The sequence below is a fragment of the Tachysurus vachellii genome, chromosome 10 (genome assembly GCF_030014155.1).
Source record: "Tachysurus vachellii isolate PV-2020 chromosome 10, HZAU_Pvac_v1, whole genome shotgun sequence".
Classification (NCBI taxonomy): Eukaryota; Metazoa; Chordata; class Actinopteri; order Siluriformes; family Bagridae; genus Tachysurus; species Tachysurus vachellii.
This window is the reverse complement of record NC_083469.1, coordinates 19500154-19517143: the sequence shown is the minus strand read 5'-3', so window position 1 is coordinate 19517143 and position 16990 is coordinate 19500154. Positions and strand designations below refer to the sequence as shown.

The 16990-nt window shown below is 40.6% G+C and overlaps 2 protein-coding genes across 4 annotated transcripts in view; one reads left to right on the top strand and one right to left on the bottom strand.

The window, feature by feature from the left end:
• ywhaqb (tyrosine 3-monooxygenase/tryptophan 5-monooxygenase activation protein, theta polypeptide b) overlaps nt 1-16990 on the bottom strand; it is a 130279-nt gene that overhangs the window by 26613 nt on the left and 86676 nt on the right. The gene's annotated exons all lie outside the window — the stretch shown is intronic.
• LOC132852748 (signal-induced proliferation-associated 1-like protein 1) overlaps nt 1-16990 on the top strand; it is a 51452-nt gene that overhangs the window by 31225 nt on the left and 3237 nt on the right. For 2 of the 3 annotated variants that reach the window (XM_060880146.1, XM_060880145.1), the window contains exons 8-18: nt 3164-3743; nt 5279-5553; nt 5985-6260; nt 7617-7766; nt 8659-8780; nt 9235-9323; nt 9411-9781; nt 11556-11759; nt 15584-15743; nt 15860-16058; nt 16250-16399. In XM_060880146.1, coding sequence (XP_060736129.1) covers nt 3164-3743; nt 5279-5553; nt 5985-6260; nt 7617-7766; nt 8659-8780; nt 9235-9323; nt 9411-9781; nt 11556-11759; nt 15584-15743; nt 15860-16058; nt 16250-16399 — 2576 coding nt within the window. The remainder of the gene's footprint in view (nt 1-3163; nt 3744-5278; nt 5554-5984; nt 6261-7616; nt 7767-8658; nt 8781-9234; nt 9324-9410; nt 9782-11555; nt 11760-15583; nt 15744-15859; nt 16059-16249; nt 16400-16990) is intronic. The other variant, XM_060880147.1, reaches the window with a different exon arrangement.

Genomic DNA, 16990 nt, shown 5'->3' with positions numbered 1-16990 from the left:
TTCATCCCCCACCCTGATACATGCACTGGATTTTCAGCTGAATGACACCACTCTCTGCTCACAGGAATCGCTTCGCCCCGTCAAAGCTGCACACACACCTGCCATAGGAACCATCCATTAGTTTTTGTCTTAATTGGATTTTATTTTTAAGGCTGACAATCCAATTCTACATGCTGGACCTTTAGTTTAGAATGTTTATATATATGTTTTATTTTTTCTTAAAGAACATATTTGAAGAACACACTGGCAAAGAGAAACCTGGATTTCACAGCACCGCACAGGAAGGAATGGAGATATATAAATCATAAAAAAAGCCATGAGCCCTTTTTAAAGGTGTGATTCTGTTTTCTTTTCATCCTTGTCATCAGTGTCGCAGTGTTGGTTTCTGAAGAACTAGACGAAGAGATCCACTTTTTTTCCTGGATACGTAATTTATCACCTTCAGATGATTGAGGGGAAGTTGAAATTGAAGGGGAAGCTTGATTTAGGAAACAACTGAAGGAAATACCTTGTGATGTGCTGCTAGCTGCACTCGTCCTTGGCACGGCTTTAGTCCTGAATCTGCACACAGCTGTCTCTGAGGCATTGCTTGTCCGTCCGATTTATCACTGGACTCGTACCGAAGGTGTGGGTAATCTGAGCATATTGCATGTGCATAGATGATTTTGATCTTGATTTTTGATATTTTTTCTTCATGAAATTTCTTCAGTGGATTAGAGGATTTGGTACTCCAGAGGACCCTGAGATCCATACAGTTAAAGGAGTATCAATGGACTGACACCGCTTAATAAGACCAAAGTTGTCTACTAGATCATTTGTATGCTGGGTTGTGAGAACAACAAGGTAGTCAATAACCTTTTTTACAACAGGATGTATTAGACAGATGTTTTTCAATTGCCTATATAGGCTTTATGTAGTGTATGATGCATACACTATGAGCTATACAGGAGTTGGGGATATGATTCTAACCTTCCCTTTGTGTGGATTTTCTATGTTCTCTCTGTGCTTTGGGATTCCTCTGTGTACTCCAGTTTTTCCCCCAGTCGAAAGACATGCGTTGTAGGCTGACTGGCATCTCTGAATTGTGTGTGATTTTCCACTTCTGTGAAGCTATGATGCCCCAAGTCCACCCGTGTAGGGTCCAGGTTCCTTGTGACCCTGTGTATTATGAGCGCTACAGAAAATGTATGGGAAATGTCTTTTAATCTATTTATACAATATTAGCCACAACTGTATTTTGAGCAAGTGTGTGATGCAGGTATCGGTATGAGGAGAATAACCGATCCATATGTAACATGGAGATAAGTTAAGGATTTTTTTTTCTCTTTTGAATAGATTGTGGACAGCAGTGAAGAACTTTTGAAATTTGTTTTTTACAGGTTATCATTAGGCTTATGAGCATTAAAGAAGAGACTCTGGAGTAGTACTAAATGTTCCCCTTAACCTTGTTACACTCCAAAGTCTGCACTTTGGGATTGTACGCAAAGTGAAATGGTCTTGTGTTTAAGTCCTTGATTACAGCACAAGTGGTTGATGTCCCTATGTGCTAGATAAAACCTCAGTGGTTTGATACTCCATAATAGTCTCTAACCTACATCAGTGGCTGTTTAAAAGACTTTCATTGTGCTGCAAGTTACTCCAAATCTCCAGTCTGTGTACACTTACCAAGAGCAGCAGTCGTCTTGAATGGCGGACATGGCTTCATGTATCAAGTAAAGCAGGTCACACTTTTTTTTTCTATTGTGTAATAACCATTGAGCTTTGCTTCACTTTGCCTTTTTGTGCATTTGTCTCTTGAACACCGATCAGTCTAGTTTTAATGTTGAAAGCTGAGAGGTTTCTGCAGACTTCATTCGCCATTGGACAAGCTTTTATGAAGCATAGATTGGTACAGCATCAAATGTTTCTGAACAAGAGCAGGTCCGGCACTCATGGATTTGCTAAGCACATAGTAGTATCAGTGAATAATACATGTATTATGTATACGAATCCTCTTGTAAATCTGGTTGGGTTAAATCATTTTCTGAACATTTTATGCATCTACCCTAAGTCAGAAAGCATGGCTATTTAACCATTAATAACGGAGAGGTGATGATTTTAGAGACACACCTAATTACACTCTTGTTTCCATATGTTTGATTTAACATTCCCAGACACACACTTTTGTGACCTAACAGGTTTTATTGTATAAGGGGTTTATTTTGAGTCCGCTGTGTAACATCATTTTGTGGTGTCTTTCAGCTGGATCGTTATGTGTTTGTTTGTGTTATTGCACTCCTACAGTCTCCCTTCCTACAGTCATTGTGTTTCCACAATAATAAGAGCCTGTTACTGTGCGCGTGTGTAGGAGTAATTCACTGGTCAACTACAGCATCATGAGGCAGCTTAAGAAGTTTGTAACCCAATAAAAAACCCATCCATTGGAAAGTTCACACCCTTTATTGTGCAGGAATGTGAAAAGACTTAGAGGGAACATTACACAAAGAAAAACTGTTTGCTTGAAAATAATGGATTTTTTTTTTGTTGTTGTTTTTGCTTTTTACCTCACTTTGACCTTCCCAGTACTTCTTTCAGCTATCCTGAGGGAGAGTCCACTCGACCTACTTCTTTTGTCCCTCTTCAGACCATGCCAAGCAAGAAACCTGACTAAATAGTGTTTTTTTTTGTTTTTTTTTTAAATATATATATTTTATTTTTTTAAAGAAACTACATACTGCCAACCCACTGTTCCTTTTCTAGTGGTTTCAGGCTTTGCCATTTTCTAGTATAAAGTAAGAATGAACTTTAATTTTTTGTATTTCATTACAGCACAGACTTGTGTGTGATTATCTTTAAATGTTTTGCACAAACACTTACTAAATAGTCGAGGAAATAATTGTGAGCAAACTTGACCATTTGAGGAACCATAAATTTGGACACACCGTTGAAAAAAATCACACAGTCAGCATATCCTACATTTGCAGAAAGGTAATGAACTAAAATCAGAAAAAAACCTGCCTAATGGATTAATGTACTTAGCCTCTATTCAGACTTTTCATTTTAAATTTTCCCTACAATTTTCTGTCAGTTCATTCTAGTTTTCATATTTTTTTTCAAAGTAAATAAATCTTTCTATTGGGTTAGAACGCATAAACCCAACCAGTGTTTCGCTTTTTGCTTGCAGTGTGGCAGTCAGTCGCTCGAGTGATGTGCCCTCGTTTGGACCCCTAATCCCAAGAGAAGTGACTTTACCCAAATCCACCGTGTTTAGAGATTTTCTTCTGACGAAAGTCATCAACGGCGAGAACGCCGCTCATAAGTCGTCCAAGTTTGGTGGCATGGCTACACGCACTCGTCAGGAGTACCTGCGCGACCTGGCGGAGAACCATGTTACCAGCACTCCGGTGGAGTCAGCAGGCAAATTTCCTTTCATCTCTCTGGCACATAAGCGAAAAGAGAAAATCCGGCCTTATGCAGGGGCAGAGCTGCGCAGCATGGGGGCAATCACATGGGCAGTGCATTTGGAAGACTTGGTGATGGGGGCAGAGCGTGAGGGTCTGCTGGCGATCTCAAATGAGTTTGTCATTATCCTCGACCAGGAGATCAAAGCCTTGGCGTTCAATTGCTCCACAAGAGACGTGATTGGCTGGTCGCTGGGAAGCCCCGCCTCCATGAAGATCTACTATGAGCGTGGGGAGAGCGTTTCACTGCGATCCATCAACAACAACACAGAGGACTTTGGCGAGGTAGTTAAACGCCTCGAGGTCAGTGTGAGCTTCAGACTGTAATTATGACTTGATGCATGTAATATTATTCAAATAAAAAGTGTTTGTTTGGTATTTTACCTCTACACATATAGCAAAGTATACATTTACATTTCTGGCCTTTAGCAGACACCCTTATCCAGAGTAAATTACTTTTTTTTTTTTCCTTCAATTTATACAACTGAGCAATTGAGGGTTAAGGGCCTTGCTCAGGGGCCCAGCAGTGGCAGCTTGGTGGATCTGGGATTTAAACCTGTGACCTTCTGATCAGTAGTCCATCACCTTAACCACTGAGCTACCACAGCCCACAAGACCATGAATACAAACCATGACTGCTCACAAATTGGTAAATAAAGTGCAAATAATGCGATCGGTGTAAGACAGTGTCTAAAACTACATTGCCCATTGCAATAAACTCACAGGGCAGTATAGATAAGTTTAGTACACCAGTGAAACCATTGTTAAAAGCTAAGTAGTGTGACTGGAAATTACATGCACTTGTAACAAGTTATGAAGGAAATTAAACGACATCTGTAATTAGTGAACGCTACCTCTGTTTACCTCTCTCTCTCTCACTCACTCACACACGTACACACACACAGTCAGACATATTGACTATCAGCAATTGATTTTGTTGTTTTGGAGACTACGAAGATTTATTTGTGTTCAGCTGTGTATTAGTAGTATGGTAGGTAATTATCCACACACACACACATGCAAGAAGCGTTGTCATCATTCACCCACCTTGGGGCTTCTGTGGTGTCATGTAACTCCCCACAGACCTATTTAAACGTACAGTAAAGGTATAGCTACAGTGATGCTTGTTTCTGAGTCTGTAGGTGATGTCACTGTAGGTGTAAGTGCACTATATGGCCAAAGGTTTGTAAACACCTGACCATAATAATAACCTCCACTCTTCTGGAAAAGCTTTCCACTTGATGTTGGACAAGACTGTAGGGATTAGTGATCGTTCAGCTACAAGAGCATTAGTGATGTTGGTTGAGGACTGGGGTTGATTTTTTGAGTTCATCCCAAAGGTGTTCAGCATTATTAAATGCACGTAATGTCTTTGCTAACATTCACGATGTTACGGACATGGGTTGAGCAACTTCATCATCGTCATGTCTGTGGAGGTGCTTGAGTGTCCTTTGCAATAAAACCAGTCAGTTATAATCTTCAAGAAAAAACTAACATCTACCACATACTACTGTTGCTTTCAGATGTAAATCATTTTTGATTTGTTTAACATGGTATTCTGGGAAATAGAGATGCATTACAGTGCCGGATTAAAAATCCAGTCAGTGGATTCGTCCATCCATAAAGATCCCTAAGGTCTAAAAGGAAGTTAAGACCACCAGCTGCAATTCCCGATATGCAAAGACTATAATTATTGCACATTACTGCAGTTGAAGTATCCCAAAAAATGTCTATATTCATTAATTCCTCAATTATATAATATACAAAATGATAAACATAATCTCAAACTAGTTTTGATGCTAGTTTTTATTTTCTGGTATCTTGTTTTTCTTCATCAGCTGGTGACTAAAGGGAGTCAGACGAAGGAGATGACACTGAGAAGGAACGCTCTAGGTCAGCTCGGGTTCCATGTGAATTTCGAGGGCGTCGTAGCCGATGTCGAACCCTACGGCTACGCGTGGCAGGCGGGGTTGAGGCAGGGCAGCCGTTTGGTGGAGATCTGCAAAGTTGCAGTGGCAACGCTGTCACATGAGCAAATCATTGACCTGCTGCGCACCTCGGTGACAGTCCGAGTGGTGATCATCCCTCCACACGAGGACTCCACTCCCCGCAGGTGAGCTTACAATTCCACAATTCTAACTGTTATTATATTAATTCCATGATGAGTTTGCAGGAAATGCTGCTAATGCATTCAGAATTTGACAGACATTTTTACATGCATACAGGCTAACAATAATTCCCTTCATGCATCCACTTTAACAGTATTGTGCATGTGTTGGGATATTGAGATGGTGTACATGCTTATTTGAGTAACAAGCTTGAATAAACTTAGAAAAAATAAAAGGTTATGATTTGTGTGAGCTCAGGGCTCTTATAATGATTGTGCTCTATTTGATTTATATTAGATGTCAGTGTATCTGATTTATCTGCAATGTTGCATTTTCTCAACTTCCTAACAGCCGTTTTTGTGGCTTTTTATCGGCCCTGTGTGGCTGGTGGTTAAATTACTGAGGGAGTGTTTGCTTTTTTTTTTCGTCCCTGAAGAGGTTGCTCGGAGATATACCACATGCCGCTAGTGGACTACAAAAACCACAAGGAGGGGATGCCCTATGAGTATAAGTTCCCCTTTCGCAACAGCAATGAGAAGTGGCCTCGACCCACCGCTCCTCCACAGACTGTGGTCTGTACTTCTCAAAATCGAAATGTCAACCAAGGCCAAGGGGCAGCGCTAAACAAGGCGCAGAATTCCGACTACGCGAGACGCGGTTCACTCTTCCCTCGCAGCGTGTCCAGTGAAGGCCATCCGCTGAATGCTAAAAGGTATCGCTCAGATCCTAATGAAGAAATATGAATTTTGAGAAGTCTGTAAATTTAAATGAAATGTTTCCAGCCTTCCTTTTTTTTTTTTTCAAGAGTTAAACTGTCTGGATAGTCAAACTTAATTCAGTTCGATTTAATTTTATTTGTATAGCCATTCAAAAATATGAATGTTCGAATATATATATACATATGTATATGTGTATATATACATGTTTCGAATATATTCCTAATGAGCAAACCAGTGGTGCCAGAAGACATGAGGAAAAAACCCTTAGAGATTCAAGAGGGAACATCAGGGTCACACTGCATGGTGTGATTATAGGTCATTTTTCTGTTATAACTGTGAACTATATCCACAGCAGTTCTATGTATCTCCAGGCTGTCAAAATGGAGCCATCCTTAGCAGCAGTGAGCTGCAGCCTCCAAGTGCTGACACTCCAACCAGAAAGAGGGCATCAGGAGGGGTCCGACAGGGACAGAGAGCAGAAAGCCTCAGGATCAGTGGTATCTCAGGAGTAGTAATTGTGTAGAGGGAGAAAGAAGGAGAGGGAGAGACCGAGAGAGGGAGAGGGGGGGAGAGAGTGGGAGAGACCGAGAGGGGGAACTGAGGGAGAGATGGACAGTGAGAGGGATTGAACACAGATTATTACGTATTAACAGAACCATTCAGTTTCAGTTCACAAACATTAGAGTAAAGCTATTGTACTTTTGCTTCCTGTCACATATTGCTGCCAGAAAAGGAAGCAAAAAGACCATTTTATGTATATTATGTAATCTCCGGACAACCCCAATTCACTGTCTGGTTCTCTGCTTCTAGTTTTTTTTTTTTTTTTTTTTTGCTGCCATAAATCAAGTCACGTTCATATTGTTTCTTTCCCTTCCTCCGGTTCTATATGCTTCCCCAGAATTACGTGACGGTTCAATACGTCTCATCTGGTGACCTCACTGGATGAATCACAAATGTTGATATGGCAATGTCCATTGTTAAAAGCATCATATAGGTTTAAATGGAGTTGCTCTAGTTCCCAGGGGAAGCGTTCACTCATCACTTAGACCTTATTTGGACATTACAGGATGAAGCATGTACATGGACATATGCTTAAGTTGGTCTGTTTTTTATACACACACTTAATCACTTTAATCAGTTTTAAACCTGACAACCTGTAAGCATTTTTGTGCAGTTTATCTATACACTAAACTTACTTAAGACACAGGAGAAGCACAGGCCTAGAAGAAGCAGTCTCCTCCCTTGTTGCTCTTGTGTTAATTAAAGAACTCTCCACACACACACACATACACACACACACACACATTATAGTCTGTAGTAAAGCTAACAGGATCCTTTTTCTCTCTCAGATATTCTCCAGGCTCTGATAACTACGCCCTGGCTTGCTCCATTGTGATGGGCCGGTCTCCCCACACCCGCAACTCCCCCAACAACCAATCATTCTCCAGTGACACCAGCTCCAGCTCCACACACTGGCGTCAGAAGTCCAATCCAGACGGGTAGGTGATAGAAATCATCAATTAATTACACAGCACTTAGTTCCCAACCATGAACCTGATCACCAGCATCTGATATGTTACTCCATGCTGTTTTGTATCTTAAAGCAGAATTTAACAAATTGTCATTTTAGAACAGATGGTATTTGATTAGAAAAACCACGAGTAGAAAACACATCTTGTGCGACCTGACTCGGTCAGATTCAGATCTGTGTGTGTGGAGTGTGTGGCGTAGTACTCTTTATTATTTTTATACCACAGTAACCGAATGAACCATTGAGTAATGCTTAATCTGCACTGCGTGTTTTGTAGCAACCTACACAAGTTTACATTAACTCATGCTTATTATAAAAGTTAATCAGATTTTTCCTCCAGCTTCATTCTTGCTGCTATAGAAAAAAATCTTTAGGTTATTATGAGGAACATCTTCATACATTGATTTTATTGATTTTATTTGTGCTTGTTCCTACTTGTCTTAGTACTAGAGCATTCAAAAAATGTCTTTCTTTATTTCTGTCTGTTTTTTTCTGTCTTTCTGTCTTGATGTCTGTTTTTTCTTTCTGTCCGTCTTTGTCTGTTTTTTCTGTCTGTCTTTGTTTTTCTGTCTGTCTTTCTGTCTGTCTGTCTTTGTCTGTCTGTCTTTCTGTCTGTCTTTCTGTCTTTTTCTGTCCGTCTTTTTTTCTGTCTGCCTTTCTTTCAGTCTTTCTGTCTGTCTTTCTGCCTTTCTTTCAGTCTTTTTTTCTGTCTTTCCTTCTTGCAAGTTGTAAGGCATCAGGAAACCCTAACCCTAGACAGATGTGTGTATTTAAACACAAATGTAGATTCTGTGTTACTCATCTGATGAGTTGCTTTCTGTCTGTTTTCTGTTCTCTTTTTCTGATAATATCCTATTCAGCTTTAATGCAAACCGCAGCTCACCATTAACTGCTGATCGTCAGATTCTGAAGGAGTGTGTGTGGGTTACACCCAGCTGGGTCAGAGTGGTGGAGGGAGAAGGAGCCAGTAGGACACCATCAGGTAATCAGGAGAACTGTTCAGTTTACTCTCAGAACAGCTGCTGTGTTGCAGGTAGTGCAAGTTAGATGTGCTGCTGCTTTATCTGAGGTTATGACTTTATAGGTATACTTTGTCTTAAATAATGAGCAAATATAAAACTTCTGGCTGTTTAGATAAAGGGCGTGTCGTTACTGTAAGAGCTCTTGGATTGAGATGTACTTTGTCCTTCGTTGTGAACAAGAAAGAAAAAAAAACTGTCTTCTAAAAACACATGTACACACACAAAAACATACACATGTATACACACACCCCATATATACACACACATATACACAGACACACACAAAGCCATGGCAACAACGTCTTTAACATGGCCAAGCAAATTAAGCTCAATTGTCTAAACCAACACACCCTCAGCTTTTCTGCAAATATTTGTTTTCCATTTTAACTCCATTTCCCATCCTCTGTAATTTAGACCTGACAAACATAAAACCAGTCCTGATGAGCATTGATCAACACCACAAAGATCATAACGCATCACCCTACCCAAACACAAGCGCTAAGGTGAGTCTAAGCTCTGCTCTAGCTTATAATTTAAGTGAATATGTAATTGTACACCAGTCAATCTGATGTCTCTGCATCACGCTCCAGAACGACGCTACGTCCATCAGCCAATCCGCCAGCACCACACTGTCCAGCCATGCCTCCAGCTCAACCCATAGTGAAGAGAAGTGGTTCGATTTTGGTGGTAGGCTGGAGTCTGAGCTGAATGGCTTTACAACCACTTGTCCCCAGGGAGCTTCCGCTAATGGCGCCATTGAAGCTGCACACAGGAACTCTAAGGCTAAAGAGAAAGCCTCAGCTCACTGGGGAGAGATCACCTCCACCTGTAATGATCTGCAGGCCTCCCGTGCACACTCAGAGACTCCCCTTCACACAGATCTCACTGAGAATCAAGCCAAAAGCTCTCTGCCTCCAGATATCAGTTCCCATACTACCAGTGATGCAGCCTCTCATTCCAGGTACACGTCCAAACAGCTAGTGCGCAACGTAGCATGTAATAATCCACATCTCACACCTCTAGAAATGTATATCTTCATCAAACCATATATGTGTACGTATTTGTGTGTTTGTGAGTATATGTTTGTGTATATGTTGTGTTCCTTTTTACTTTTTACCACAGCGCTGTTGAAGTCTGGAATCTGTTTGGTCAGAAGATGTTGGTTAATTTTTGATAACAGAAATCTGACAGTAATTCGAAGCACAGGATTATATTAATTACCATGTTCTAATACATTATCAATTCTGGAGTAAGATCTCCACCTGTATGGCAGGCACACCACAAAAATCCAAGCATAATAATAAAAGAAATTCTGGCATTTAACATAAAAAAAAAACAAACCCTGAAGTGTTTTATAAACTGCTGAATAACGGTTAAACTGACCGCTGTGTACCGTAAGTGTTCACACCCATGCTGTTACTCTGTATAACCACATGTGTTCTATGAACAAGAAATTAATATCGGTGAAGGGACATTTCAGACACCACATGTTCTGTTTATTTTTGCTTTGCTAGAAGAAAAAGATCCCAACAAAGCAACAGTCACTTTATGGCACTTTATGGCACTTTATTGCTAGCTGACACACAGCGATTTGTACCTTCTCGTAAAAGGTTCCGCTAGTAAAATTTCTGAAAAGTAGCGGATTCTCTTGGATTGCCTCTTGACCAAATCAAATTAATGGACCAGAACTGACTTTTAATGACTATCATTGTTGTTGCCGTGTTGTTAATCGTTCTGTATTGAACATTTACTCTCGGTTTTCAAACGCTTCGTAAGTTTATAGGACAAAAGGGTTTCCAGTTTCTTTGTAACATGACGTTATAAGAGTGGTATAAGAGGAATAAATAACTTTTGGGTAATCTACATTTACTATAACAGCATGCGCATAAGGTTTTATTTATTATTTTGCGTTTCATCTTATATTTGCACAACATGTGGGAAGAGAGATGGGGAACGAGACTTTCGACGTTCTGGTACAGCACTTAATCTCTCGAATGCATCAAGTGTAGTTGACGTATTTCGCACACAGAGCCGTGCCGTAGTACAGGCCAAGAGCTCAGTTTAATATTCCTGTATAATGACTTCATAAGCTGGATTTGTGTTAATAAAGTGTTAATACATGTAATTGTACACACAAGCTTTCACAAACGCTTGTGTTTACTTCACACAGACAGATTGTGTATTTTATGAACTTTGGATGAATTGCGGCTGAAAGAGTGGCTCTGTTTCTCACACATCACTCAAAATGAACCATGCAGATCTCGAGTGGTCGGGATGCTTTTATGGTTAACAAGCGCTAGCTTGTTTTTTTTTTTTAGCAAAACGGGCATGCTTGCTCCATCTCTGAGTGAAGCGAGACTGTACAAATCACTCAGGAATGCGGAACGCAAGAATCTTGTCTTATGAAAAAGCCTGACATGTATTGACCTCTAGCTGTTGTGCCACATGAACGAAAGACAAAGCTCTTTTTACTGAGCATGCTTTCCACTTTTGACAGTGCAGTTTTTGATTAAAACTTTGCTTCGTTATGTTTTTGGCATTAAGGCACACACACACACACACACACACACACACACACACACACACACACACCAAATATACATACATGCATATATCTGGCAACGTGCTTTGCTGATACATTGGAGTTTCACTACTGTGCTCGCTGTGTGCATGGTTTAAAGAAGGAGAGAAGAAGGGAAAGTATTGATTCTTTATACTTTCTTTGTGTCTGAAAGCACTCTGAGTTCAGTGCACTCGGGCAGCCCACCGAGCTCCGCTCAGGAGGAATCAGCCCCCTTCACCTCCTCCCCCACCCACCCATCCCTCTCTCCTGGAGCCAAGAGCTTCTACCCCCGCCAGGGCGCCACCAGCAAGTACCTGATTGGCTGGAGGAAACCGGGGGGCACCATCAACTCGGTGGATTTTGGTAGCAGTCGCAAGTAAGTCTTTGGTTAAAGAAAAAGAATAACCAAACTTACATAGAGTTCAGAAAAACAGAGTACTGTGCGCTTCTGTGTTTTCCCCTGCACTTAACTCTTGATGATTCATCAAAGGTTTGACCTTATGAGTTGAATCAACTGCATCGCAGTGCAATACACAGTGACTTTAGGGTTGCTCAAGCATTGTTGTCAATAAGACTCATCACATGCTGATTTTCAACCATCGGAAACTAAAGGCTTTTATTTGTTAGTGCTGTTGGGTTTGCACACACAGGTGGATGTTGGTAAGCATATCGTAATACAGTCGAACCCTCGGTGAGGTGAAGACATAATTACAGTTGATATAAATAAATAGTGCTGAAACGAGCAGTATATCCGTTAGACTTGGGAGCTTTAGGGTTTCTGTCTAGATTGTCTAGTTTATTTGTTTCATTATTTGCTTGCTCAAAAAAGAGGAACTGTAACACAAAGTGGTAATGGATAGATTTTTTTAAATTGTATTATAGTTTACTGTTTTTTTGGGGGGGGTTGAGTAAAAAATTACTATTGAGTAAAAGGACAAAACAGATACTAAGATTTATCAAATAGACTCCCAAAGGAATTCTGACCAATCCCACTCACTTCTTGCCAAACGTTTGACCAGTCTTGCCTACTTTCTAATAGGGCTTGTAAATTGGTATTATGTCATGACCTTTGTTTATTTACGGTTAAAAGCATGAACGTGCCCATATTTGTTTGGCTAGCCAGCTAACTGTGATGAGGGATGTATACTTTATAGATTTAACACACCAGTATGTCTGCATGTTCATCTGCCAATCTCCATCAAACCCCACCTTGGGATCCTGCCCTTTTCCTGGAGTCACGTCAACAAAAAGACCGACTTGGCGATCTTAAAAAGATAACTTGTCTATCATTTTCTTGTGTCTGAAGGTTCCTGTCCAAAGTCATATCATCTAGTTTTGCTAACCACGTCCTCTGCTAGTTCTTAAACTGGAGGTTGGCAATTTGTGCATCAATTAAACTTATAGTTCTTAATAAGGATAAATAGGTTTGTTCTTGTTTTTGGAAGGGATGTGCTACATTTGAAATGGCTTAAAAGGGATAAGTCGGTAAGCTTAGAACATCAGCTTCTGTGTATGTTCTTCTATTGGCAAGCCAGCTAACTGTGATGAGGGATCCATATTTCTCCAATTCTGTAAAGTCAATATTATAGATTTAACAAATCAATCTGTATGGCTATTGATCTAAAGCAAATACATGTATATCGTCGCTGTCGGGCGGAAACCTCGTATGTCCAATTCATATTTTTCATATTTTTTCACATATCGATGCTATTGGTCAGTCCCCACATGGGTCTGTTATTTTTACGGGAGAGATTCGCGGCATATTTCTCCTTAATAAGAGTCGCAACGAATCAACACGTCTTCTGAGGTAAATGTCTTCAAAACACTGGGCTCAAAGAAAAATAAAATTTAATTTCCTGTAAAATAACGGTTTTGGAGATATGAGGATTCCGCCCGACAGCAACGATACGTAACATGACTCATTTAATGGTAGAGAGGTGCAGTGTTGTGCTGTAAAAACTCCCAATGCAGTGCACAGCCATGTTGATTTGATTTCACTCATTGAACTCCTTGGAAGAACATGTAGTTGAAAAGACTACTCTGATTTTATGTGTTTTCACATGAATTCAGAGTTGTGGTAGTGTTTTCTTTGTTTTTGCCTGGTGGGAGGTTGGGAATTACAAGTTATCGCCTCCGGAAGCATTCGTTCACTTTTCCTTGGCTACAAATAGAACACACATACACTGCAAGAGCTTTGAGATGTTTGATTTTGATTTCCTTCCTACATGGGCTGCTTAACAGCAGACAGTCCCATTTTACAGTGAAGGTGTTTGTGACAGCCGTTGCACCGTTGCCTGGACATCCGTTGCTACAGCAGTGTTGATGGAGTCTGGCTTGGAAGGCATAAGCTTGCCACAGATTTTTCTCCTGCCAATCTTCAATCAAAGCCCAATGTGGTATTCTTTCCTTGTCCTGGAGTCACTTAAGGCCTCCCCTCATCACTGGTCTGGGAGAACAGTTTTGATGATTAACGTCTAACATTTGTTGATGACGAGATGACCCTGAAGTGATCTTTTGATTGAAGGTTTCTGTTCAAAGTCATACCATCTTACCCTTGTCCTCTTGCTAGTTCTTGGACAGGATGGTGGCAGTTCATTCATCAGTCCAGCTGTTAGTCTGCTCTGGACAGAAGACCCAAAGAGCTTTCCTGAGATTGACCCACCCGGTGGTGCACATCTTTACTCTGGCTTACAGACCAGCTCACTTGGCTTAATAAACTGAGCTTGTTCTGTGTTCCAAAATATAAACAACTAAGTAATCTAAACAAAGCAACCAGGTCAGGCCAGGATAAAGGAATTACCTAACATGTACAAACCACGACACCCTGCTGTTTATAATACATCTCCATGTTAATTAAAAGTCCTTTTTTTGTTTTGTTTCAAGTGAGCCATATCTGACCTCCCGGTGTCGAGACTTTTTGTTGGTTTCTGTGGGATCTCCGTTATGATGCACACCACTAATTTAAAATGGGATGCTTCTGAGCTGCTGTAAGTTGCCCTGGTGATTTTTTTTTTAATTTTTTTTTGAAAGTCAGAGCCAGTTCATCCAGGGGTTCATCATAATCCAATGCATCCTTTATCGTGCATGAAAGAATTTTGACCAGAGGCCAAACCACAATTTCTGAGAAGGCTTATAACGTGTAGTTTTTACTATCTTAACTTTAATTCTGTGGACACAAAAATAACTAAGGAGATAATTATATCCTCCTGTCCGTAATACTAAGGTTCTAAACATCTCACTACACGAATATTGTCAGTGCAAATTACCTGTTTGGTTTAGTAAGTGTTTTACAGTTTGGACAGTCATGCGGTGGGGAACAACCCATGTTATGAAATGTTCTTCTGCGAGTAGCTTTTAATAGTATTTTTGTGCTAGAGTGGGTCGGAAAGCTTATATCCTGCAACTTAAAATTGAATAGCCGAGAAGAAAGAAGTCCCAAATATTCCATTTAAAATAAACACCAATTATTTTTTTAAATATATATTTTAAGTAATGCTTACAGTACTGTATCTACTAAAGATTGTGCTTTAACATTAATTTATGATGCCTTATAGTCTATGACGAGGCTTTAAAGATACTTCGTAGGACTTGCAGTGGTCACGTCGTTCACCACTTCCACTTGCCGTTTCTTTAGCATGGTAAGAATCGTTATCGCTCAGTGATAATGCAGTGGATTGGTCTGGAATTCTTTTTGTAATTTAAATCTCAGAGAACACATTTTTATGAACATGAATAAAATATACTTTTGAGAATTCCTTTATTATGAGCAGCTTGCTCATTTGACATGGATGAACCTTTGGACTAGATCGTTCGTTTCTGCCCACATACTGTAAGTCATATTGTATGTTATGGGCCCTGAGTTGTCTTTGCAGATATATAGTTTTTAGTTCACTTCAGAGACCTTTGTGGCTAGTTCAAAATTCAATGTTGAATGAGGATATTCTCTCTTGCCAGTGTCATCCAGATGAAGATGAGGTTCCCTTTTGAGTCTGGTTTCTCAGAGTTTCTTCCGCATGTCTTTTCACTTGCTATCCATCACCTTTGTCTTGCTCATTAGGGACAAAATTAATCCTATATCTGGATTCCTGGGTATATGACCATTTCTAAAAGCGCTGTATAAGTACATAGAGTTGAATTGATTTTCCTTGAATAACCATAACAAGTGGCTTTTGGCTTTGTGTCTGTCCTCTTGTGATTTAGGCGACATCAGAGCGATGGGTATTTAGGTGGGCAGCCTCAGCTACGGGCCACTATGAAGATGAGCCAGTCTCCCCAACCCACTGCCAAATCCACTGTTGAGGAGGATCTAAAGAAGCTCATCACTCTGGACAGCCCTCCTCCCAGCTGTAGCAAAACTAAGGTATCGCACGCTTTTATCTTTAATAGGGCTAAAACCGTTTGAGTTGGATAATAAAATATGTCACACGTGATACTCGCACTTTTTGAGCTTCTCTTACAGGCATTTATGTTTTTCAGCCCTTCTCACTGTCCACACCGAGCCCCCGATCCTTACAGCGGACCTTCTCTGACGAGAGCATCTTCAGCGGGCAGAGGATGCTCACAGCGGCCCGTCAGAGTGCCGACCTGTTCGGTCGCTCCACCATGCCACGCTCACCCAGCACACGCAGTGCCTCCCTGCACCACCGATCATACACACAGGGGGCCAAATCTCTGGGTGAGTTTTAGCTTCAAACATGAGAGACGAGCTGTCTTGAATGAATCTATCTCTTTTTTTTAAATACATTGAGAAGTAACTCTAGTAAATGGACATAGCATTTAGAGAAAGCCAACACTGTGCAGTCTTTCCCCTAATGCCTATAGCTTTGATTCTTAGTACCATGATGGATACATATGCTTTTTCCCCAGGTGACCTGACTTTCACAGAGAGCAGTGTATTTGAGGCTGGGCCATGCAGAAAGCCCCAGCAGGACCCTGGCCTCATCCCCCTTCCTGATGCCAGTGCAGACAGCGGGCTCGACTGGTCTGATCTTGTGGATGCTGCCAAAGCCTTTGAAGGTATTGGCCCTCAAAGAGCTTGGCCTTTTTTGGTCACAAAGTGAAATATAGTGTGTATATATATATATATAAATATAGTAGTGGATCAATGGTTCAAGCTCTAGGATGGCCAAGCTGCCACTGTTGGGCTCTTGTGCAAAGCCCTAACCCTCTCTTCTTAATGGGTGCTGTATCATGGCTGATCCTGTGCTCTGACCCCAACATCCTTACAATCTGGGAATTCTTATTCTATAATGATAAGAGTTAAATGATACTTTGAACTGATTTGCAAGATTTCCAGGTTCCAGATCCTCATTTGTTTTTTTGTTTTTTCCCCCAGCCTTGAAAACAGCTCCCTCTCTTTTAGTCAGACCACTTTGTCTTTGTAGTTCATCCATTAGACAGCAGAGGGCTCTAGAGATCAGAAACTACTTTAATAGTGGCTCGAGAAGTTGACACAAAAGAGCGAACGTAGAAAAGTTCAGTATTCACATAAAGTACATAATGAGGTTCTAGTACACTTAATAAGTGTATAACGTTCTGGTATTTTTGAGCTAATGAATATCTTGCATTAAGGTAAGATCTGCAAGACTGAATAGTCTTATTTTTAAC